The sequence below is a fragment of the Lepisosteus oculatus genome, chromosome 3, assembly GCF_040954835.1.
Source record: "Lepisosteus oculatus isolate fLepOcu1 chromosome 3, fLepOcu1.hap2, whole genome shotgun sequence".
In the NCBI taxonomy this organism is placed as follows: Eukaryota; Metazoa; Chordata; class Actinopteri; order Semionotiformes; family Lepisosteidae; genus Lepisosteus; species Lepisosteus oculatus.
The window spans coordinates 50,588,033-50,615,189 of NC_090698.1; the positions used below are offsets into that span (position 1 = coordinate 50,588,033).

The following is a 27,157-nucleotide window of genomic DNA, read 5'->3' on the forward strand; positions in this document are numbered from 1 at the left end:
TCATAGAAAAGGGTTTTCAGAAAAAGATAACTTACAATTGTCATTTTGTATTTTTGACTCAATGAAACTTTTAACTGAAACAATTATGATACAGTATATAACAAAATTAAGATATATAACAAAAAAAGACTAATCTCTTTAATCAGCTATTCTCATGAATCCTCAGTATTTCGGCACTAAGAATTTCGGGTATGCACTTTTAGATCAGTTTTCTCAGGGTGATACCACAGTATATCTACTTTTATCAGTCTAACAACATATTTACAGGTTTTCAGTGCATGAAATGCATACAGAAACTGAATGCAAAGTTTCTCTCCGCACTATGCGCATCTTGTTAGACCGTGAGGATCCTGTTAATTGCTGTTAATTGTACTGTATTCATCATTATAGTTCAAAGGTTTGATTCCAGTGCAAAAAGAACATGGGCAAGATTCCCAGTGAGTTAATTATGAGGACCAGAACTCTCCCTCCTTTGTGTTATCTTCTGAGAGTAGAAATACACAGCTTAGAGTCTGAGAAGAACAGAAGACAGATAAATGTTAAAATTCTCTTCAATACACACTTTTGAAAGTAGGAAATTTTGAAAAAAAAAGACACATGTAGATCAACTTTACAGTATGTGCCTTTCACACTACACCTGCAACATTGTGCTTCTGTAAGGCAGATGTACTCTGATAAATTCTCTGAGGAGTTTTAATTTAATAGAAATTCTAATAAACTACTGCAGCACTTTATAATATTGGTGTTTCTCTCACAAAATGGAGAAATCTAAGAGCTAATGAGTACTTATTTTGATCTTTTGCACAATTTGAATAAAAACAGCTTAATAGGTGGTCTTCAGACATCATTATTTGAGGACCATACATGTGAAATAAAATCAATGAAATCTGAATAGTGAGCATGATATTTACACAGCAAATAATTGGCAGGGTAGCAAAATAAGCAAAGGAAACTAAAATTTGATTTATTAGTGTCCAGGGAATTGAAGACATAACTTGGAATTTGAATTACAGAATGACTTGGGAGATTTGATATGAAAGTGAAGTGACATCTGATATTAAAGTCTCCAGGAAACAAGATTAAATATTTTGCTGTTCCCTGAAAAGTATATATTGCTACAACAAACTTTTAAAACTGATTAATTTTATGAACTAAATTGAAGCTGGGCTGTTTATTGCAGGCAATGACACAGGAGGTACTGAGAAAACTAATAAAATAGTTGTGTGAAACTACAGTATGTTATAATGAAAAAGCTAATGTTTGAAAATATCACTCCACATCTGCAAGCTTCATGTTTCTCAAATAGTTTTCGTAGGTAGTTTTACATAAAGTCTAGCTCTAACTACTATATACAATCATTTATGTGAACTAATATATTAAAAGAATATCAATATGGTATATCTGCAGAAGAGGAAGCTTTTAACATTCATTTTTTTCTCAAGAAGAAAACGATAGACAAACAATAGTGAGACGAAAAAGTGGAGGGCACTCTCATAGGATACACATCTACTAGTGAAGTGCTTGTAAAGTTCTGTACATTGTACAGTACTTCCACATACTGTAGACAATGCAGTTACTTCAAAATGCATTTTAAATCAAACGCAACAAGTTTATGAGAAGCATCCTGTAAATCTTAAAGTTTGTAGGGGATACTAGAATAAGGAAAATGTATATGACAGCAATGCACTTTATTGCAGAATTGCAGAACATGAAAGAGATGCTGGTGAAGTGTGATACATTATGCAGGTAACAGAGACTGCAAGCGTGTGTTTCCTCAGTGCTTACTGCAGTTGGATAAATGCTACAAATGCTGCAGTGCACATTACAGCATATGCTTATAGAAGAAATTCTGCTTTTTCAAAAAACAGACCTAAAAGATCAATAATAACTATTCCTATACATATTCATTCATATTCATAACCTAGATATGTAATATATTGCAAAATTGAAGATTATTGTATAGTTAGGGCAATGATAAACCTGGAAGGCTTTGCTCTATGTTATAAGCCTTTCTTTTCACCTGAATGGTATATAAATATCTACAATTGTCTTTGTTTGTTTCTGTGCAGCAACAAATAGTGTTTTAATCAAAGATGGTTTTCAAAGACCGTTTAAATATTTCTGGTCATATTTTTAATTTAGTGAAACTGTTGACTGAAACAATTACTACATTCAATATATCAAAATTAAAATAATCTCCTAAAGTGCATTTTTAACAAAAATTATTAAATGACCACATAAGTTTTACTTATACAGGAAAATAAAGAATGTATGACAGAATTAAAATGTAAAGTGTTTCTTCTGTATTAGATAGAAGCTGTTACAACATATGATGCAGGAACTACAGTACAGAAGAATATTATGGCAATATAACCTCAAATTTACAGTATGTTTCACTCCCTATTAGGAATGCAATATTGTAGAAAGTTACATTGAATTTATTACATGAGGAATATGAGAAAACATAATTTACTGTACGTTCATGGTAATTTATTAATACATTCATAACATTTAATATTTTGTATATATTGGGTAATAGGTGTTATTATTCCAAATGAAATTTGTGAAAGAATACAAAAGATTCAAAGGGAATACTTCATTTAGGCATTCAATTATGTAACATACCCATACTGAGTCAGCCTGGTGGTGTTTTTTTAGCTGGCTGAAGTCTATAAATAATCAGTTTGATAGGTTTGATAGGGACAATATTGGGAGTGCCTAGTCTTCCACTTTGATCATCAAGAAAAGAATACATCCATAACATTACTCTACAGGGAAGAGACCTCAGCTCTTAGGTTGGGTGCTACAGTATATTCCTCTGACAAGAACTTGAAATGTTTAAAATGTTTTCAAGTCTGCTATATTTTTAGCAAGATATTTCTTTTTTGTGTTTTCCCTCTGGTTATCATCCCAATTGTCATGTTCATGACATACATTCTACTACAGTAGAGAAACTTTTTCATTTGGTTTAAATTACATTCTGTATTTGAACAATCTGTTAGGAATGTCACATACAGGTATTTAAACTCATCCACATGCAATACAATATGAAGTTCATATGTCAAGCAAATCAGCATTACACGAGTGCCAGAAATGTAATGAAGTAAGATAATAAAATTAGAAAAAGTGAACAGATATATTGGAATATGTTCATACCATTTTAAATAACTTGTTTAAGTTTATATCTTTTTTATATTTAATTTTCAACTATACTATATAAAGCCAATCCAAGACTGATTACATGATGTTATTGCATATTCTAGGAATGACTAAATAGCCAGGTTATGTTTTTTTTTATTCTATATTTTATCAAACCAATTTTAATCATAGATTACAATTAATACAATATTCTTAGTAGAACAAAATATTTTTAGTAAGAGCATAATGATACCAGAAAGAAAAAAAATTAAAACAATATTTATGTTTTACTTGATATTTTGCAGTTTTTCCAAGCCAATTTAACAAAATGAAATTTTCTTTAAATAAAGAATCTATGTCAATTAGTTATTGTTAGTGTAAGGTGTCCGCTTAGACCAAATATATAGACCATATACTGTACTGTATTTCTTGCAGATACAGAGAGTGTAGGGTATAGACTTAAAGTTAACAGCTATACAATCTCACTATCATACCCTGATCTACTCCAGATCCCAGTTAATTCTGCTTGATTGAAAGCAACACTAGGCTCTTTTGTTAGTGCTGGTCAAAATTAGAATTTAAAATGCATCCAAAAGACATTCCACTGTACAGATGTCCTTTGACACAACAGATAAATTCCATACTTGATATTATTATCCAGTCACATCTGCTTTTGAGCATTATGTTCTGCAATTCATTTTCTTAAATGGTACTGTATATGAAATCAGTTATAAAGTCTAACATTATATGAAATCAGTTATAAAGTCTAACATGACACACTTGTAAAAATGTCTCAAATCGTACAAACCATACAAAGTATTAACTGTATGAGCCTTCATGTTGCCATCCATAGTAAATTCTTGCTCATTATAATGGTGAACATCATGAATGCGAAACATCAATGGCGAATATGATGATTTGCTATTTCATCAGGTCTAATTTCAATGTATTTAAATAAAAAAAATATATTAAGTAATAAAGTCTTATAGATCAAAGCACTTCATTGATGTCTATTGTTAAGAATATGATAAAGCCTAAAGAGAGTTTTGTGAGGTTGGTTTATACTGTATGTATCTAATATCAAAAGATTTAATGTGGTACAATATAGAAGGTGCTGTCACTGAAGGTGCTGTTATTATTCCTTTTTAAGCAAGTAAAATATTTGATTTGTTGCTGCCACAAGATGTCACTATGAATCCCTGCCAAAGGGTTCTGTTTTGAAGGTATCACACGATACATTGCACTTTAAATGGAAATATAACACAACTAACATGGACTTTTAGAAATGTAGATGGTGATTTGATCAACTTAGTTTTCTTTTTGATAATACCTGTATCTTTCTAGAAAAAATGGATTAGCGTCTTGATTACTAACAGCGAAAACATGAAAACCTTTTCCAAGACACACATAAAATTGAAAGAAAAAAACAACACAACTTTCTTGATGTTGCAAATAAATCACCTTTAGGTTAATAATAATATCATTAAATAAAATTCTTACTAAATAGAATTTTTCTAATTTTTTTAAACTTTAGTTACATTTTAAATTTAGTTAAATAACAACAAAGCTTGTAGAATAATACATAAAATAATTTTATTTTAGAATTTTTGCATTGCCTTTATTTAGTGTTGAGGTGATTTAAAGATTCTACATTCGTATTGGTTTGTATATTTTTTGTCTAGCTCTGCCATCTGTCTCCATATGTTCATAAATGCCTCAGCCTGTAACAGGTTGAACAGCTTATTTCAATTTTTTCCATCTATGAGCAGCATCCTGCCAGATTGCTTTTTTAAATATTTTTAATGGTGTTTAATTTCCATCCCGAGATAGCTTGATCAGGGCAAATAAAGTCTTAAGCTGTACTTTGCAGCAGTTAAATTTGAAGTTCCTGGAATATTCACTGCTGTAATAATGTCAGAGGAATGAAGAAAACGATGAGTGTTGATAGTTTGATTAACCCCACTTTGGGCCAAAAGAACTATACAATGTTTGTTAGATACCTTCCAAGGCTGTCTGGATATGCCAAGGTTGTCCAGATAGTTTATAATGGAGTTTATACATTTATTGCAATGTCCAGACATGCTCTCTCAACTATTGTTTATAAAATAGCATCTAAACCCAATGCATAACCAGCAAATAATTTGGGTTCAAGCTGTGGAAAGTAATCTATTTCTCTTTATACTTTTATACAGCTGTCAAGGAAAACAGAATGAGATCATGAACTTTTTGACATGAAACTGGTGTCGTCCTTTGAGCTCAAGAGATACAAAACATCCTTCTCTAAGGCTGTTAATTTTGGCCATGAAAAAAAAATGCTTATCAACCCTTTTTACAAACCTACATATGTATTACTGCTTTATTATGTTAAAATAACTACACATTCGTGTAGTTTGCAATCTGATCTTAATTTAATTTGCTGTCTTTCAGGCACCTTCAGTGGTCAAACAAGCAGTGGTCAAAATCTCGAAAACAAATGCTGAGCCACTGGGGTAGGTCATTTAAACACTCTTAAGAGTCATTAAGAATCATAAAGAATGATGTCTCATCGGACACTCTGAGACCATGTTGCACATGGAAATTGATTATGCTGCACTACTCGCTGCTCACAAGAAAATGCATGAATACTAAACACCATGAGCAAAAAGGAATGCACTGTAATTATAGATCATCTATAAAGAATTTATTTTTATTCTGGCAGGTTCATTTTAGTGGATATTTTTTCTGTTTTGAGGGAATGAGGTTAATAATATACTATATTAATTCTAATTTCTGAGATATTGTAGCCTCAGGACAACACTAACATGACAGCAACCACCTATTTTTTAATGATCCATGAAAGTATTCTGTAGAAAAAACAATGATATAAAGTAACATACTTTGCCTTTTCTCATGAACTGTCTTGTGTTTTCTGTGAAGCAGTACCATTTCCTTTATTACCATAAACAATGTAAATAAAGGGATTTACCACTTTGATAGAGGAATACTGTATGTTCCTAACTGCATTACATATACAGCTTGTAAAACCTCTTACTGACATGTACAGTATATCTTTGTGGTCTCTAAGGTAAGAATATACAGACATGATAAGTATTCATAAAGAACACAACACATTCACAAATTATTGTACATGTTATATTTAAATTAAATCTGAACTGAACATCTGTTGTCCTAATATTCAAAACTTGTTGGATGTCATGCAATCTCTAATCAGCATGATTCTCATTACTGTGTTTAAATAGAACAGTATTCAGGAAAAGGAGCCCTTTAGAAGGACATTTCAATGATACTGTATCTTGGAAGGGTATAGAGAAGCAAATAACGTGCACCATGGTTCTACAACATGCTGAATAGTGTTAAATTGAATAGATTTATACTTGCATACTGTAGAGGGATGTCTACTGTTGGAAATTTACAACAGGATTTTCAAACTTGTCCGATTGTTTACTTGTACTGTAGCTTGACCATAGGTGTTCTGTGTTACCACAATGCTTTACTTGCCTGGATCAGTGGTATACAATAATAAAGCTATCTGAGATATAAAGGTTTGTTATGGCAGACATGATAATCCCTTGCAAATATCCTGTGGTAAATTTAACACAGTCAACTGTCATGAAGGCAGTGTTGTCTCGCGTGATATTTTTTAGTCTAATTGAATACAGTATTTATCTATTCTCAAGTGTATATCATTTACAACAGAAATTGTAATGATCTTAAATTTAAATATGGCTTCTGACTCTTCTATTATGCAGCCACCACAATTGTTTAGTAATTATACATATTGTACCTGCATTTTTTGGCAATAGGATGTTTTTGGCCCAAACAGAATCTGACACTGCTCATCTGCTGTGTATGTCATCCCAGGTAACTTAGAAGGAAGAATCACAGAATTGAGGCTTAGGGGATCTGTCTGCAACAGGCAACTGCTCGCTTTAGACCTGGAACAAAATACACAGCAAAATTGTTAAACATGTTATTCATACACAAAATATTATTCCCTCCAAATCATTAAACTAGAAGACTCATAACTTCAAACTGTACTTTCTTGCACAAATTATTTTAATAAAATACAGAAATGTACTGTACAGTGACTTAACATACAATCACTCTAAAGAAATAGATCTCCCGTATGTTAAGGCTACAGTTGTCTGTCACTATTCTAAAACACTATCCAGCAAACAGCCTCCATTCTTTAACAGGTGTGTGATTCAAGAAACATCCTAATCCCAAGGGAAGGATCTCTGCTTTTGCAGTGATTTAGAGACCCAAAGTTAAACCATTTTGCACTTGATGCACACATGTATCAGCCTACTTAGTACAATTATCTTCAAGACTGTAGGCCAAATAGACTACTTGAATAAATGTGATTAATGTTTCTGCTGCAAAATACATCAAATATAACCTTATAAAAAGCAACAGTTAAATTCTAAAATAGGAAAGTGTGTATGCTTAGAGCTGTGTATAAGAGCTTACCTGTTCAGAAATTTACAAAAATTGTTGCTAACACAAATACATGTATGTATTGTATTGATTGTAATTACTTGGTGTATCATTTTAACCAAATGCCTTTTGTTCTGTCCACATAACAGTGTTCAATAAACAAGGTTTTGATTTTCTAATATAAAATAAATGAGCATTTGTCAACGTAACAATAAAAAACAACTTATACATATTAGATATACTGTAAAAATAATATTGATTTGGTAATATGACAATAAAATTGAGTTGTTTTTTAAACCTAATTAATTCATAATTCCTATACACATTCGATAATAGTTTTGCACCAGGTAAACATTGTTTTACTAAATGAAAAACAGTTCTAACTAATCAAATATCACAAATAGATATTATGGTCATGGCCATGTATAATAAGAACTGTGAAGTAAATTTTAAGTTTCACAGACTTTTACAGTGTTTGGTTTCTTTTGTTTACTGACATACTGTATATACGGTATATAAGCATATACCGTATAATCTACTACTGTTCTTTTTTATAATTTATATCCCAAATACAGGGATATTCTAACCACTTTTTCCAATTCTATCCCAGCAAGCAACAGGCACAAGGCAGGATACTTAGGTGGGATGCCAGTCCATCACAGCACAGACACAAACACACACACAGACATAACCATGCACACACTCACACCAGTCTTTCCTGACGACAATTAACCTCCCAGTGTGCCTTTGGACTGTGTGAGAAAACCAGTGCAATCCATGTGAACATAGGGAGAACATACAAATTCCAGACAGATAGCACCCCATCACCCCAGGACCAGAATTGAACCCATGGCCCAGTACTGCAAGGGAACAATACGTGTGCCACCAATCTGCCCTGTTATTTAATTTACTGGCTAAAATTGCTTTTGTTAATGTTTAATGTTTTACATAATACCCTCACGCCCATAATTGCTGATCTTTCTAAATAAAAGGTGAGTGAGAAATGAAGCAATCCTTGAACTGCAGTTGTTTCTCTGACTGACATTATAACACCGATGAATTGCTTTGTATTTTAGATTGAGGATTAAAGGGAGCCCCAGGCTACAACCTCATATGAGGCCCCGAAAATGTTACATCCAGCCTTGCTGTCCAATTCACAACAGATATTTTCCCTGCATGCCAGTAAAAATAATGGAGGGGCCATATGTGTTTTTTATTCTAACAGATTGTAAATGCATGTTGTTTTCCATCACCTACACAATGCAGTTATGATAGAATATAATCCATTTTATGAACACTTTTTAAGAATATACTGCACCTTACAAAAAAGTAGACCAAAATCTAATTGTTAAGTAATTTAACAACTTAGATGTTGAGTATATTCCAGATACTATCCTTTGTAAAAAGGACTGCTCTCTGACTATATATTTAATTTCCATGTGTTTCTTTGGGCCCTTGTTCCTCTGTTGATTCTGAAATAGTCCATTGGATTGACTTATCAGTACAATTCAGAATTTTAAATATTTGCATCAAGGCCTTACAAAATGTCTGCTGTTGGAGACAGTTTGAGGCCACGTGTGTATGACATACAGTATTCAACTTATAGCTTTATTTTTTTACTTCTAGAGCAGAAATGTCTTCTTTGAAGTATGGCAACCAGTCCTGATAATGCAATCAAACATAAATTCCAATTCTAAACATCGTACATTATACCCTTGTGCTGTGTTAGCATAATTTTTTGCCTACTTCATTAAATCACACTAATTTCAGTCTTAGGCAATAAAATACTATGGTAATTTTCAAGTAAATATATGTTTTTTACTTATCAAAATGTGTTCTATGCATTAGGGGCAGTTATATATATTTTTTCCTTCACTGAAGATATAATAATTTATTTAAATACAACTTAAAGACACTACCTTGTCTGTGATTTACATTTGTATGTGTTTTTTATGGAAGTCAGAGAAAACTGTTTAACAATTAAATACAAAAATAAAAAAGCCCTTTGTACATTAAACAATCCTGAAAACAAAGTTTATATTAATTTTACAGTAGTTTACATTTCCTGATGGTATTATATTTATTAGTCTATGTTTTCCTAAGTGGTTTGCATTCTGATTATGAAAGACCAGTAATTTGTGTAATAAATTAAATACTCACAACTTCCAAGGACTATCTGACCTCTAGCAAATGTCTTTAAAATTTTAAGTATAAAAAATGTTATGAAATGTAAAACTGGGAGTGTACATACCATCACTCCAAACTACATTTCAGGTGTCATTGTTTTTTTCATATGCTGACACCTTCAGAGAGAACCCTCATACAATACAGGTAGCTTCAAATTCAGAGCAATTAACTCATGCAGTGAACTATGGCATTTTACAAACCAGGCCAGAAGTACAAAAACATGTATAAAGTGAAATGGAATCATTTTGCAGCAGTTCAAGTAGGTAACTGTGTCAGCATGCATAGGCTGCAAGGGAACAAGTAAAGGTTTATTCCATGCTGAAAATAGAAGAAAAAGAAACACAACATATCAGCTGTGGAGCCTTCTCCCACCTGAAGAAGGCTCCACAGCCAAAACGTTGTGCTTCTTTTCATCTCTTTTCAGCATGGAATAAATCTTAACTTGTTCCCTTAGACTCATCCCACTGTGCTCTTTTATAGTAACAATTAAGTAAAAATATCTAAGAAAACACCTCTAATGCAATTTGGAAAAGCAGACTTTAAAATGTTTTATTATCATAGTAGTAGCATGTCTTCTAGTAACATTTAGTAACATTGTCTTCTATATGAATACACAGTATATACAGTATCTTAAAGGATAACACAAGGGATTCCTTTAATGGTATGACTTTTCTCTGTTTTGTTTTACCTGAGAAACCTTTCCACATCTTCCCGGCTGCAGCGAGACCAGGACACATCTCCAAGCTTCTGCCCTTTGATCCACTCCCCAGACATGATATGGAGGCCATCCGCACAGGTCGGGTGATCATTGTCATGGCTTACTCCCATGCTAAATTTGTAAATCAATGAAACAGCAGAAAATGAATTTTGTGACCTAAAACTTTAATAAAACATTTCCAAGTTCACACCCATAATAAAATGTGTATTTTTAAATTCCGTGCTGGAATGCCAGAACACACTGAACTATGACTTGTCACTGAACACATCATTGCACTAATATGCATTTGCCAGTTTCTGTTTGAATGTTTTCATGCTCATGCATGACATTTTACTCTATTTTACGTTATTCACATCCAAGCTGTCGTATATACTAAACTTGAACTTACTGGGCTAGCCTAGAAAGTCACTATGACTAACAGACACTTTAGTCAGCTTGACTAAGACTATGACAAAATCAAAAACTGGTGACTAAATTAATACTGGCTCTAATGCCTCCACCCTGGAGGAGCCACCAGATATGTCAACATCCTGGTGTCTCCACGACAATTGGAGATGCTGAACATTTTTGATTCTGGACATGATTCGGTCAGATATGATGTTGTCAACCCACACACACCAGGATACTGACATTTTCCAATCCTGGACAGTGGTATTCTTGCTCTCAATATCCAAGTGACCTCCTGTCTACTAGGTTGAAACAGTCTTGGTATATTAGTTCAGCCATGATTACTATGTTCTTTGTACCCAGGGTCACAGTACAGTAACCTACTGTATAAATACCGACACAGATCACTTCCATGATTTTACAACCTGCAGACCATGCTAACATGTACAGTATGATGTGGTACAGTAAGTAGCATGTACCAAGTACCAAGATGTGATTTTGGCCAATTTGGCCAATTGGTCCGATTTGGCCAATTCAGTGTTCAGAAACTAAATGAATAAAATATTGTTACTGATAATTTGTGAATATATGCTTCTGGTGAAACAATGAAACCAAAGTCATTTGTGCATTTATAGCATTTCTAAGTTTAGAAAGACATAATGCCATACTAGATGAAAAGTAACTTATTTTAAAAGACACAGGAGATTCAATTTTTCAAACGTCCTATGTATTTAAAAGTGCACTAATTGAGTAACCAACAAATTCACAACCTATAGCAAACAGAAATAAATGCACAGAATGGTACAGTATATTACATTGCAAAGGCATTCATTCATGGTTTCTTTGTTCATAATAAGCTTTTTTATCAACCAGGAGAATTTCTAAACAGAAAAAAGGAAATTAGTTTAATTATTTTAAGTTTAAATTTAAGTTTAATTATTTGAATTTAGACAGCAAAAACAGTAAATGTATCGATCTCTGTAGTTTTATTAATATCTAATCATTCCAACAATAACAATGAACACTTATTTGGTCATATATTGTATATTATTTAAAATGGTAAAATAATAAAGAGGATTTTATTTTTATTTCTTATTTGTTTAAAACAAAAAAATATTAAAAAGGAGTCAAATGTATTAAATCAGTGAGCTATAACATTGGAAAGCAAAACATATTTGACACTTATCTGAGATGCATTGAGTATAACAGCTTTCATATTTTTGACTCACCAGTTCATAAACCAGTTAAACTTGTAAACTAAATGATCTGAAACTAAACCTAATCTAATAACCGACAAATGTCATTTCTAATGTATGCTGTGTGACAGCACACCAAATTTAAAAAAAACAGCTAAGTCACTGAACTGCACTTTTGGATTGATTAAATTTATAAAACACATCAGCATGAGAAGACGATTGCCAAACATGCACATTATGCCAGCAAAATTGCCCAAGTCTACCACATTTCAGATGTTTTTGTTCATTTAAAGATATTTCTAACTTGATTTCTGCTGCAATTACTAAGACAGAAAAAAACAGTGCTTATTACTTAAGTACTGCATTCTCTCTCATTCAAAAGGCATATTTCATAACAATGGACTACTAATCTTAATGGTACTTAAAGCTTGTGAAACAATGTGCAATCTATGTAAAATAATAAATAAATGGGGTTTATAATATAACAAAATGGTGATAAGAAAAATAATTTTCAATAAAATAAACAATACAGTTCTATTAACAATGATGTTTTTGAAAATTCACATATATTGTGTTATACAAAGGAACAAGTAAAGGTTTATTCCATGCTGTGCAGCTTTCTTCAGGTGTACATTTTTTGTATATGGTGTTATTCCTTCAAAATTGTAACACAGCAATACAATGTAATAAAAATAACATATTACAAATTACTTATTAACCACCTTATTTACCACGATATTGCAGACGTGTTGTGTGGTTTACTGTTTATCACAGTGAAGCTTTGGGATTTTTGAAATATCTTTACTGATGAAGTCTCCTGAACTATGATTTGGTTGCTACCACGCACATCCAGTGATGTTTAGGCATCTTTTATGCATTAGAAGGGGATGTAGACTCAATTTGTGATGTGACAAAATAAGTTTCTATATGTCGTCTGTCATGTATGTATGTAAAATCATAATCTCACATGTGTAGCAGAATAGGTTCGAGTTTTGCAAGGTTGAATAGGTTGATTAAGCAACAGCTGTATCCAGTGGACTGCAGCCAAAGCCTTTTGCAAGGTATTTAGACAAATCTAATAAAGCTGTACAAGTGGGAAAAATCCTGAGATGCTTTTTTTATTTCTTCTACTTCAGGTTCATCCACTGACATTTCTCATAACCCAATACCATAAGCGGGGTTTCAGTTACTGACTACTTCAGAAAGCGATGTGCTGAATGAACTGTTTGCTTACAGAATATTATAATATCTTGGCTTACGAGTGAAGATTAAGTCGATACGTTTTTTCCAGAACTGACTTCGCAGTCATTCCATTTCACTCCCAATGTGTTCCACTTTTGGGCCAGACTTGTCTTTCTTTTTTAAGCCATACTGAACTGTTGTGGAGAGCCTTTATCAATATGATACTGTACAATGCCCCACAGGCATTTTCTTTTTACATTTAGTATTTTATAAAAAATTAAGTTTGCTCATATAAATGTATATTTTTCATACTTAATTTTAAATTTGGGTGACAAAATATACAAAAATATATTTTGCTTCTAACAAAGAACTGTAGATTTCAGTAACTTCTTGTTCAATGACTCTTCAAAGTAATTTTTCTTCATTCAAAGAAATTAAAATTTCTGAAATTTATAATTGTGTGGTTTAAATATAAGTATAGTGAGATACAGGATCACGGGATTAGTTCTACAGGACACATGCGTGGACATACTTAGATATCAATGTTGATTGTATTTTTTAAAAGAGCATGCAAATGATCTACTTTGGAAGCATGCAAATATATTGGTGAACCAAAAGAATTAAAAAAATAAACAAAATTGTCCTCCCTAACAGGTCCTCTGTGTTTTGTGTCTCCAAATTTATGAAGAATACTCTATAAAATGTTTTATGTTTTTTCAGTTTATGTCTTTTAACTGTTGCAGTGACTTTCATTGGAAACCAGTACTGAACTGTAAAAAAAATCTAAAGCTCACAAATTAAATAATTTTAATTACAAACACCGAGCAATTACAAGCACCGAGAATTACAAACACAGAGCAATTAAGCCATATACAAATGATGAGAAGAAGCAGAGAAAGGAGAGGAAGACATGAGCTGCATCAATTAAAAGGTAATAGCTGAAAGAAGTGAAGGAGTCCAAATACTGAGCAATATTGATAAGAAGGAATTAGCAGCAATACCCAGGAAATGGAGTTCAGATACTAGCTTTAAGATTCTTTTATTTGTGTTAACAAAGACAAACAAGGAAAGCATGTGAATAAGTTGCATTATATTCATTAGGCATTTGATCTATATAAGGGTATATATACAGTAAATCAAATATAGATCAATTTCCCTCACGGGATCAATAAAGTATCTATCTATATGTAATGTGCCACTGCTGAACATAGTAAAGCAAAGGTGCATATTCATAAAATAAACCCCAAAACAGGCCGATATACTGTACACAAGCAAGCAGGCATGCAGCTACGTGAGCAAGCAGAACACTGTTTACAGCCAGCAACAGAGATAGGATGGTGAGCCAAGGCAACGGGCGAGGTTCAAAGCCAGGTAAAGAGGGAAACACAGAACAAAGGGAAGTCCAAACTCAGAGCTGAGGGAAACAAGCAGAATGCATAAACAAAGAGACACAGTACAAAACACCAGGGGGAATCCAATGAACAAAGTCAGGGCAAAGCAAGGGTCCCGAAACCAGGAAACAAACATATTCAGGAACTTGAACTGTACTGCCAGAACATGACTTATGTACTCCTATGAAGTCTAAGTCGAAAGGAGTCTTGTACCACCTGGAGGCAATTATCTACCACACCACCTCAGGTGGTACAAGTCTCCTATCAAATTAATTACCACAGTAACTGGTATAGACTGACAGGAGATGTTAAGTGTTGCTGGCACAATATAAGATCACTTTATTAGCCATATACATTTTTTTTGCATTAGGATTTTGTCTTTTCACATACCTCAGCTTGCTCTTCATGAGACACAGACACACAGACAGGGAAAGAAGCTTGGTGGGTCAAGCTATATAGATAATAGCTTGACCCACCACTCATTTGTAGCGATGAGCATGACACGTACTGTATATACTTATATTTCTGTTCACACAACCAAATAAAGAAATACATGATAAAGTGAGAAGTAAGAATAATAGTTAACATAGTAGAAGTAGTACAGATAAGTAGTAATAATAGCAGAATTAATTTTAGTAATAATCCACACAATACACAGAGCACTTTATCCTACAGAGGATAAACCCATGCAACCCCCACAAAAGCCTACTCAGTCAGGTATCAAGGGAACACCACTAACTGTCAGACCACTATGTCAAAGGACAAGGATAATTAAGATGTCATCTTCCACAGTGTTTGACCATTCATTCAATCACACTCAACATCTTGAGCCAACCTTTAATAATATGTGTTTCGTTTGGTCAGGAATCCTTGCAGCTGTGTGTATCAGGCAAACTTTTAAAGGCAACCCTTTAAAGAATGTTTGAATTGCAAAACCCACTTTTATTATTCCTTTTGGTTATTTTAATGTACATTTTAAAATGATGTTGCAGAAAACACTTATATTTGAAAAAAATAAAATTATACCAATATGTCAGTCTTATTATTTTTCTTATCCATGATTGTGTTTTATGAAAACCCACATGCAGAAAGTCCTATGTTTCCTAGCTACAGTACAGTATGTATTCTTTTTTCTCTTAAGATTTGAAAGGAGCTCTAGACATAGCAAATGTCATATGCATATTAATATAATAAAAAAATAACCTGCTCTGTCTGTTTTGATAGATTTGCAAGGTTTTTTTCTCAGTTCTTTCCAGTTTAATGTACAATTAAAAACATAAAACTATAGAAAAAAATGGTGTTCTAATAAATTTACAACATTACATTATTGCAGGTGGCACAGTGGTTAACAATGCTGTCTCATGATCTTAGGGCCCTGGGTTCCATTTCCAGGTGTCATCCGTGTGGAATTTGTATTCTTGAGTTGGTTTCCTCCCCCAGCCCAAAGACTTACTCAGCTTTTGAGAAAATTGACCCAGGTGTAAGTTTGTGCACGCATATGTTTCTGTGTGCCTTGCAATGGAGTGGTATCCTGTCCAGCATATGTCCTGCCTTGTGCTGGGACAGGCTCCAGCTCTCCCATGACCCTTTAGTGGATAAAGCAGTTAGAAAATGGAGGGATGTATTAGTAAAAAGACTGAACACTTTTAAGTTAGCAATAATGAGAAATAAAACAAAAAGCTATTAATAGTAAATTACCACAATATAATTAAGTCTTTCCTCACTATGGTAAGAAATAAGAGTAAAAACATGTTGCCAAAACCATTTCTCAAACCCATTGCCCTTTGTCAGAGCAGTGTATACTGTTGAGTAAGTGCTGTAAATTGTCTAAACCTGGATACAATGGAATTTGATCCTAGGTGAACTGTTCTGCTTCAGGCACCCCCTTTTCTGTTCCTCAAATAAAAACCAGAGCTTACTAGAGAAAATACTTTTCTACACCATTGTGAAATCTTATGTTCTATATAATTTTATTTTTTATGTTTTATTTTTTACTATTCTTGTCACATAATATGTGTAGATTCAGTTTTACATAGTGGGAGGGCTTGGTGCTTAGGAATGAAGAAATAAGAAGACATGTTATTTGTAGAACATAGAAGGGCAATTAGGTATCTGACCATATAAGCACAAAAGACCTGCTGTACTGTATATAAATTATATTCAACTGCTTGTAGTGAGATTTGAACATACTCAGAGTGGACCATTTAAAGGCTGGAGGTACAATACAGAGTATGTACAGTACTGCAAAGACAGTCAGAGCTAAAAGAAGAAAGGGAAGAAAAATGAAAAGACCAACATGAGTTTTGTAATGCAGATCAGGTAGAGAAAGAATAAAGAAAACAATAAAAAGCAGCAGAAAAAAAAAACATTGAAAATTAAAACATAGCAGATGTGGGTGCAGGTGTAAGAAATGCAAAAGTAAAGAAAACAACTGTCATCTATGAGTACAGATACATATTTTTGTTATTATATCAATATTTCACCTCTATTTGTTTCTGAAATATTCAAACTTTTGTGCCTAAAGATCTTTAGTTGGTACTTTTAAAAACAATATTGTCTTTCGTACCATACCATACTACAGTGGGCTGTAAGATACGCTAAACAGCTCACTGTTTGAGATTGTTTTTATTGTACTGTCTCAGCATTTTCCTGTAGGCACTGCCTTAAAAATGTCTTGGCTTGGCAAGAGTGCTAGATCCCAAGACAAATTCAGACCCAGCTGTACTCAATAACCACATTACTCACTGCAGTTTCTACCTTGACATTGAGAGGGCTACTGCAGTGCTGTGTCTTATTGAAAGTTGAGAGTTCAAGGGGAAAATGAAGGAAAATAATTCAAATACCTTTCATAAAAGGTACTCATGTATCATGCTGTACAGAAATAACAGATAACATGTTTTTGCATCTTTTTATTTTAATTGAAAAACTTAACCAGCAAAAGATAAAGTCATATTTTGCGCCTATATGATTTTTTTTTCAGGGACTTTTTGGTGGTTGGATGTCGCAATGGACTGATCGCTAATTGTATCGCAAAACTGATTCTGTTGGATCAAAGCTTGTAACCAAGCATTATTTAATCTAATATATTTGCAATAGCTTATATCAAAGGTTTTGATTGTTTCACACTCATACTTTTTTGATTGGAACACAAGTCAAAATCCAATGCCTGGTGAGGTTCAGATATAGACTGCGGAACTGCTCAGTTGACACCCCAGCTAGGGTTAAGGTTAGCATTCACTTATTACTTTGACAATTTTTAAGCACAGCAATGGATTTTCAGGCCCAAGTCAGCTATAGGATGAGTCATTTTTTGCTCCTATCTGATTTTTTTTCCCTGAGACTTTTTGGTGCTTGGCTGGTTCAATGGACACATCGCTGAATGTATCCCAAAAGTGAGTCCGCTGGATCAAAAAAATCATTACTGAATCTAATACATTTGCGAGAGCTTTTATCAATGGTTTTCATTGTTTCACACTCATACATTTAGGTTTTGGGAACATGTCAAAATCCAATGCCTGGTGAGGTTTAGATATAGACTGCAGTTCTGCCGAGTTGACACCAGAGCTAGGGTTAGGGTTAGCATCCACTTAATACTTATTTTACTTACTACAATTCTTAAGCATGGCATTGGATTTTGGGGCCCATGTCAGCTACAGTATCGTGACTGTTGTTCAAGGTCACTTAACAGTAGTGTGAAGATGTGGAGAGATATAAGAGAACTACTGTATATCCAGAGGATAATCAACAGACCTTAGTATTTTGTTATTATCCAGTAGAGGATTACCTATAAGGGACAAGGAGTACATGTACTGTAGATCCAACAAGTCTTGAAGAAGTGAATGATGGGCCTTTTTCAGGCAGATCAAGTACAGTAATTGTAACACAGATATGTCAACATCTGATACAAATCACAATTAACTCTTAGCATCCTGTAATTTTGTTGTATTTGCATAAATAATCATGGTTTACCACAATTAGCTGAGTGTGCATGTACAGCATCATTCATTCCACAATCTAGTGCTTAGCTGAACAAATCGAACGAATGAAAGAGGAACTAATTCTAAAACAGAAAGCTTTGGCTAATGTGTCTTGCTTTAAAAAAAATAAAAATGTTATACTGTACAGTAACTATAATAGCATTGCACACAGCAAAGTCATAATTATCATAAATAATTAAGGACAGAAAACACAAGGATTGCATTAATCCAAACTGCTGTGTATAGTATTTTGTCAATTCTACTTCCTGTAGTTTGCTATGGGGTCGAGGGGTTCAGCAGAATTGCTGTTGGTCCTTCATTTCCTTTGGTTTGATTTTGAGAACTGCCTTCTTGAGTTCAAACCACAAATTTTAATTTGGATAGAAGTCTGGAGATGATGTGAAATGTTGAGAATATTTATTTTGTGGATAATTTACGGCTCTGTGGGTAAGGATCTGCGCCTGTGGCTGGAAGGATGCCGGTTTGTATCCCACAGCCGGCAGAAGAATCCTACTCCGTTGGGTCCCTGAGCAAGGCCCTTATCCCCAGCTGCTCCAGGGGTGCCTTATACTGTAAATGGCTGACCCTGCGCTCTGACTCCCAGCTTCTCTCCCTGTCTGTGTGTTTCATGGAGAGCAAGCTGGGGTATGCAAAAAGACAAATTCCAAATACAAGAAATTGTATATGGCCAATAAAGTGATCTTATCTTATTTTTCTCAGTCTGGATGTATTTTTTGTATAATTGTCATGATGTCCATTTTTGATCACATTTGAAGTTGTTGGCAGAGGTAACCTGGTGTCGGTCCTGGTAGCTGATGAAGTTTGTGATTGCTTCTGCCTTAAGAAGGTTTCTATAACCAATAAATGTAAAATAACACCATATTTTACAGTGGGCTCGAGTATTATCTTAAGATGAGCTTCAATGTTTATGCTGAAAATACTGTAACAATAACCTTGTTCAAAAACTCTGGTTTTGTTTCATTGGCAGATTGGCTAATTCGTGTCACAATTAACTGTGGTTCACCCTCAGAAAAGCCTTGCTTCTTGCAACCTGACCATAAATGCCACTTAACTTGTTCCAATGGTAGTACAATTATTTAGGATTGGACCTGAAGTTGTCTCCAAAATCCACTGGCTTCACAGCAAGATCCACTTGCATCGTCCGTCCAGGCAGGGTTTCCACTAAAATAGCTGCCTTATAGTTCTTAATAAAGGATTCTACAGTGAAAAGTTGAAGATTCAGGTTTCTGTGGATTCTTTAATAGCCATTCCCCAACTTGTAGAGGTTAATGACCATTTGCCTATAGTCTTCACAGCTCTCTGTCCTTTAACCTTATGAGGCACATTACTGCATGAACTACAGAATAGGGGAAGGACGTACAGTATAAACATGTCCATTTACAGTATACCCCAGGTAAACAGAATATTTTTATAGGCCTCTATACCACACTAGAGGGTTCCACTGCAGTTCCAAAGAGTAAAATGTTATTAAGTTATTAAAGATTTGAATTTGTTGGACTATATTTAAAGAAATACTTTAAATTGTGAATAGGAATGTGAATAAATGTGACCTTGTGTTTCCTGGAATTCAGTTAATAATTTATGATAAATATGGCTTTGTTCTGTGCAGCTTTATTCTGATTGCAGTATGACAATTTCATATATATATTTTTAAGCAAGACACATTACCCTCTCTATAACTCATTCTATAATGTTTTTGCTCTTATTTCATGAGGGTTATGAATAAATCTTGAGGGGACTTTATCATAATAAACATACAGTATTAAAAACTATAGCAATAAATTCCACTTTTGATTTCTGTCTTCTTGCTGAATTTAGATGAGAGACTACAAAATATACTGTATGTTTTTCAAACATTGTCATATACAAAGTATATTTTGGCACGATAATTCTTTAATTTTTTTAGAAAAGATTAAATAGTTTATTCTTGTGAGATATATAAATCTCTGCTGTAAGACAGACTGCTCATTGTGTAAATCTTAGTATTTGTAACTCTTAATTTTTATTAAATGGTTGAAGAGGAGTGTTACAGATTTTATATATACTGTGTATCTCTAGGATCTCAAAGATGTTTATATATAAAAGCTGCAGATCACAGCTATGTTACTATAATAGATTACTTTATTATGTTAAAACATTTCTGTTTGCACTGAGTGTTGATCTTTCTTGCTTTTGTGTTTTCTTGATCACTGATATATACTGTAATGTAGGGTTGCATTTAAACATCAATGCCCACTATGAAATCAAAATAAACTTAAAATACAAAATTTAATCTGATTATAGTCCATAAAATATTAGATTTTGCATGCCCCAGAATTTGACATGCACAATATTACCATGCATGACCAATCCAAAAATTGAAAAAAAAAAAAACAAATTGAAGATTTCTGCATATCTAAATTAAATTTCGCTATGTTTTCATTTTTTGTTCCAAATAATGGAATGCCATGTCATAAAACCTTGACTCTGACATGGTGGTCCTTTTGACGATCACAGAACTCTTAACCATTTACAGATTTTTTTTTCTTACGCTATTTCTAATCTTCTCCACATATGCCTTGCGTATTTTATTAACCTCCTGAAATTCTATTCCTACAAACATATAACTGTTTGCTTCTGATGTCAAACTCAGTCGTCCATTCCTTTTTTTGACAGCTTGACCTGAGGCAAGACTCATATTGGCAATATATGGGAGCATGGATGAAAATGTTTTGTTGTGTAGTCTTAACATGTAATTAAAATTAGTTTCAGGGCAGATTTTCCTACAGTCTGAAGTGCAGAATTTAAACACTTTTTTTCTGATTTTTGACATATCTTTTTTAAAACACTATTTTATTTCATTCCTAATAATTAGAAGATACAGTATATAAAATAAACGTTTTCCTCTTTTATTTAACTTTTGAACACATGACATATACTGTAACATAACATTAAAGGGGAATATATAAAATGTAATATAAGGCAAAACATATACTGTATACAGTATATAAATATAGTCAAAGTCAAGGCAAAATAAATATGCAAGTATATCAACCATAAACCATTACCTTTAACATCAGTTGCATATTTAAGAATATAAAGTAGGATAGTAAGCAAAAATGGCTTCCAATCACTCTGGAATTCATTTCTTCTAAAATTAAACTTTATTTCGACTGCATAAACGTTACAACAGAATTGGAGAGGACAATAACAGAATTTTTTTCAGCTGGAAAGACTACTTCCTCCATTCTTTGCAAGATAAGCCTTAAGGGTTTTTGCTCAAACTCTACATCGTTGCAGATAGACATGGCAATTAGACAGTGAGGTTGCATGCGTGTCTTTGAAGAGGGCCGAAGTGCAGTGATTTGGAGCAAGTACATTTCCTAAGAGATTTCCCTTATTTGCGTGGACATTTGATTGACAGTTCAATGATACAGTATTTCTACAGTCTCACATTTTCTCTTTGATACATTTTAACTAATTGAAAGACACCACGGTCTGAAAGTGAACTGGGGAACGTGTTTAAACTGTTTGCATTAAGATACGCTCTTGGTTGCTAACGTTGTATGCTGCAGTTACCACTGTAGACTGAAGTACACTGCCCACAGCCAGTTGTCCAAGTTATCGTTTTTAACAAGAAGTCTGTTTTGGAAGTGCAAGGTAATATTGTTACAGATCTCACAAGAACTACATGGTAAATGCTTCATCCATCCGTTTTCCAGTACAGGGTAGTGGGGTAGCAGGAGCTCATCCCGGCAAGATGGTAAATATACTGTATAATGAAATAGACTGTAATTTAAATTCATGGCAAATTATTAATTAATTCACTCATTTATAGTTACTACTGTACATTTGAAATTTAGATTGAAGAAACTGTAAAGAAATTACACTTGTCTCTTTGCAACTTGTTAGCTATCTCACAGCCTATGAGACTATAAGATCTATTTATTAGCCCTATACAATTTCATGCATCAGGAATTTGTCTTTTACAAATATCCCAGCTTGCTCTCTGTGAGACACACAGACAGGGAGAAAAAAGCCTGGGGTCAGAGCACAGGGTCAGCCATTGTACAGCACCCCTAGAGCATTTGGGGTTAAGGGCCTTACTCAGGGTCCCAACACAGTAGGATTCCTCTGCAGGATGCAGGATTTGAACCAGCAACCTTCCAGCCATAGGCACAGATCCTTAACCACAGAGCCATTCCACACATGCTGGAGACTCATTGGGGCCATCCTCTATGAGATCAGGCTGGGCCTATCAGGCCAATCATGGAACCTTGCACAGAACCATTCCTCAGGGCTCAGACATTGAGTAACTAACCCTTCTTTGAGTTTGTTTCAGTTTCAGGTTCTCAGAAGTATTTCTCAGTGTTTCTTAATCCTCAGTTTCCAGTTCCTCAGTCATCATTGCCACTAATCATCTCTTCATCACCTCAGACCTCAGCCTCTGCTCTGCCTGCCTCAGCTGTTTCCTCAGTCTCAGCTCTGTTTGTCCTCTTCAGTGCTGTCATCGAATAAATTATCTTGATTGCCGCATATCTTGGTTCACTAACTCAAATTTTCGCCGAGCCCATTTCAACACCTTGTTGGGCCTGGCATAACACCTGAAAGTTCTTTAAACGCGTATTTGTACACATTAATTTACATGTTATTTAATAAATATATAATAATTAAATCTGTGTAGTAAATGTACCCCCATATATGCAGAAAACTATGATCTTTGACCTTAGCATCTTAACTATTTCCATTGTGTTTGAAACTACATTTCCCTGTAAGGTAAATTATTTTCCAGTCTGGTACATGGTAACAGTTGAATAGCTTTTATCTTCAATGGTTTTACTTTGCCTACTATTTTATTTGCATCTTGCACAACAGTAAAGCATACACCTACACAGTATGTACACCTGTAAACTCCTTCATAATTGTTTTTCTGCATAGCTTTGTTTTGATAGTTTTACAGAATGGAATTTGTGACCAATGCTAAAATGTAAAATCAGAAATAAGTCTTACGTTGGTCATTTTCTTGTTCTTTTTCTTGATTGCTGCCACAAGCTTTAATGGTCTCGTAAACTGAAATAACTCTGTAAAATGTTTGTGCCCATTTTAAATAAAAATCTGAAAGGAGCTTTACAAAGAGTAATGGAGAAAAAAAGTATTTATAACAAAGCAATTTTGCCTTAGATGTTTACAGATCTATTTATTTTAAAGATAAAACTGAGCATGTATGTTCTATACTTGATGTCTTGAAATAATTCAGCTTACATGGATTCTGAGGAATTTTCTTTGTCTTTCAGCTATTTGCTCACAATCAACCAATATGCCTCATAAAAAGAGATACAAAACTGTGTCAGGCCAAAATGCACAAGATATAAGCAATATAAACAAGTCTTACAAATTCTCCTTTGCTGGAGTACTAGTATAACAGAGACCAAACAGACGCTCATGGTCTTTGTTGTACTTCTTAAACAAGGATTCACCAGCTCCTTTGTATAGCAGAAAGAGAAAATGAGAGTTGCTTTAATAAATGCATATTGTCAGTGAAACAAAGACTCTTTCATACAAAACCCAAAAGCTCTTCCTCATTAGCACAAATTAGTCTTGACTATTTGACCCACTTTCCCATGATTTTGTCAAATGTTTTTTCAGAAGTCACTTAGCCTTGAAAATGACCCAGAGTTGGGGTGTTTGCATCACTGGATGGAAGAGTGCTGCTTTTGTAAAGCCACTGCCAAGAAATGACAAACCACTCTGAGTTTGTCTGGCAAACAGGCAAGCACACCAAGATTCATCCAGGATTTTTGTATCTTTACACTGGAGGCAGAACAGAAAAAAGGCACACATAAAAAAATTAAAACTAACTTCACTCTTTCTGGAGCTGAAGCCACACTACGAAGCTTAGATTCTGATCTGAGCATGTAGACATTACTAGATATATTTTATGCAGTACTTCTTCTTAAATTAACAAAATGAGTAATTCTGAGTTTATCTTGAAAAATGTAATTTAAATAAAAATTGTTTCTTTTAGTTATGAAAGGATGATTATTAAATTCTGTAATAAAATATGCTAAACAACTACAGCACAAACCTGGGAACACATGCCTCACACTATATTGGTTTGATCTGCAACATCAAATACCACCTCTCTAAATAACATGTTGATCTGCACTTTTTCAAATGTTTAAATAAATATAGAAATAAATTCAGCCACGCTTCCAGACAGCAATATTAAGGATATACAAACACTATGTACAGTATACACATTTGGTTTACATTGCAATTATTATTGACAGATTTCTACAGGATCTAGTGAAAACAGACAATTACTTAAAGGAAGGCAACACGTCTCACAGTTCATTCTGTCTTAATATCTTAATATGATGTTGAACTCTCATGCAGGATTGCTGAAGTCTGCCAATTTCTTGGATTATTTTCATAATCACTTTCAGGATTATTTTTTTTATTTAATTCATTTACTGCATAATTAAAAACCAGCATGGTTCAAAGGTTTACAAAACATAAGATGATCAAATACAACAATTCAAATGCTACAGGAAACCATCAACATACAAATGATTGTCTAATAAAGGTATATCTAATAAAGATATTTTTGTTCCAATTTACTCCTAATTTGTGCATTATAAAATATGATTATTTAAATAAATTATATATATTTTTGCTTGTTTGTTTGTTTTCTGCAGTGCACTTTACATTAATCAGTCCAACGTAAAAATTACTTCCTTACAACTAAATGTAATTTTTCTTGTATTTTTTGCATTTCCTTTAAAGTCTGAATAATTGTGTTGGTTTAAAAACAATGTTCCCAAGAAGCAGAAGGCTTGTACAACAGTTAAAACAATTACTATGTAATTGAAAATGTAATCATAGTGAGGATCACACAACCACTTTGATTACAACAGTATATCAGTATGCTTGGCATTTAAATAAAAATAGGTGTTTCCCAGATCTGTTTTGCAATCCTATTGCACTTACAATATATCAAAAAGATTATCAGCAAATGTAAAAGAATAAAACGTGGTTTTGCATTCCCTATTTTGCCTTCCTGAAACCTACACACTGCATTTATTACCTATATTATATTACCATTTATTACATATATACAGTATAGTATTGTAACGCAACGGGGGCTCAGGCGGGCGCCCTTGCCGCATCTGGGCGGCCCCATCCCGACTGGAGGCTCGAACCCGGGAGTTCCGCATCTCTCTGCAGCGACCTAGCCCCGTGAGCTAAAGAGAGATCTCTTCACAGCCCAGTAGCTGTGGTCCTGCTATCACAGGGAAGGGCGGTGACGTCACCCGCTCTGGTACGCCGGCTCTTACACACAGTGCTTGTCGGCCGTAAGCGTTACACTCTCCCCCGCTTAAATCGCCATCCCCGGCGAAGGGCTATCCCACCCCGCTTCTGACACCAATGTAACGCAACGGGGGCTCAGGCGGGCGCCCTTGCCGCATCTGGTCGGCCCCATCCCGACTGGAGGCTCGAACCCGGGACTTCCGCGTCTCTCTGCAGCGACCTAGCCCCGTGAGCTAAAGAGAGATCACCGCCCTTCCCTGTGATAGCAGGACCACAGCTACTGGGCTGTGGAGAGATCTCTCTTTAGCTCACGGGGCTAGGTCGCTGCAGAGAGACGCGGAAGTCCCGGGTTCGAGCCTCCAGTCGGGATGAGGCCGCCCAGATGCGGCAAGGGCGCCCGCCTGAGCCCCCGTTGCGTTACAGTATATTACATATATACATATATACCGTATAGCCTTACAACTATAATTCGGTGGTGGTAAGGCACAAAATCATTATAGTATCCTCTGTACATTAAATCAGTACAAGTAAAACAGAAAATCTCTGAAACGTCTTTGCTTGCTTGAGTATATTGATTGAGTACTTTTCAAACAAATTACCATTTATATTAAAACAATATATTATGGATATTCTATTTTATATTTGAGGTGGCAATCTGTTGTGTTTGTGACTGAGATCCTACAGTATATTAATAAAGTCTTTAATATTATAGAAAAATACAAACTTCTATTCTAGTTAATACTACAATGGAAATAATAATATTTGTCTCTATGAGGCTTCAGATGCAACATTTATTGCAGTATGCAAATCTCGTCTGAATATGTAAAAGAAAACTTGTCCAGCTATACTGAACCTTTTCCATATTTTTCATCTTCAAACTGAAATATTTGTCTAAACCAAGATCATGACACTGTAGCTCAATGATACCAAAATTCATGCATTTACAGTATTAGTACATTGCTGCCAGAAAGGTGTTCAGACACTGATATTTTCATGGGCTAGGTATCACTTTCAATGTATAAGTATTTTTGAGCTTTTGTGCACTGGGAAGCAGAAGTACGAGATGAGAATTTCACCTCCACCCAAACATCTGCTCAATAAACCACTAACCTCACAAGAAAATGCAATTTGTCTTCAAAAAATTCTCACCAACAGTTAACCAAACAACATAGCATCTCAGTGTATACAGTACCAGTGGAGAAAAAATATAACCAATAAGAATTTAACATTCCT

At 34.2% G+C, this 27,157-nt stretch overlaps 1 protein-coding gene across 1 annotated transcript in view; it reads right to left on the reverse strand.

Annotated features, from left to right (window-relative positions):
- LOC102694857 (A disintegrin and metalloproteinase with thrombospondin motifs 19) overlaps nt 1-27,157 on the reverse strand; it is a 119,589-nt gene that overhangs the window by 52,131 nt on the left and 40,301 nt on the right. Inside the window, exons 9-10 of the mRNA XM_015366082.2 lie at nt 10,451-10,591; nt 6,923-7,073 (exon numbers count right to left, since the gene is read on the reverse strand). Coding sequence (XP_015221568.1) covers nt 6,923-7,073; nt 10,451-10,591 — 292 coding nt within the window. The remainder of the gene's footprint in view (nt 1-6,922; nt 7,074-10,450; nt 10,592-27,157) is intronic.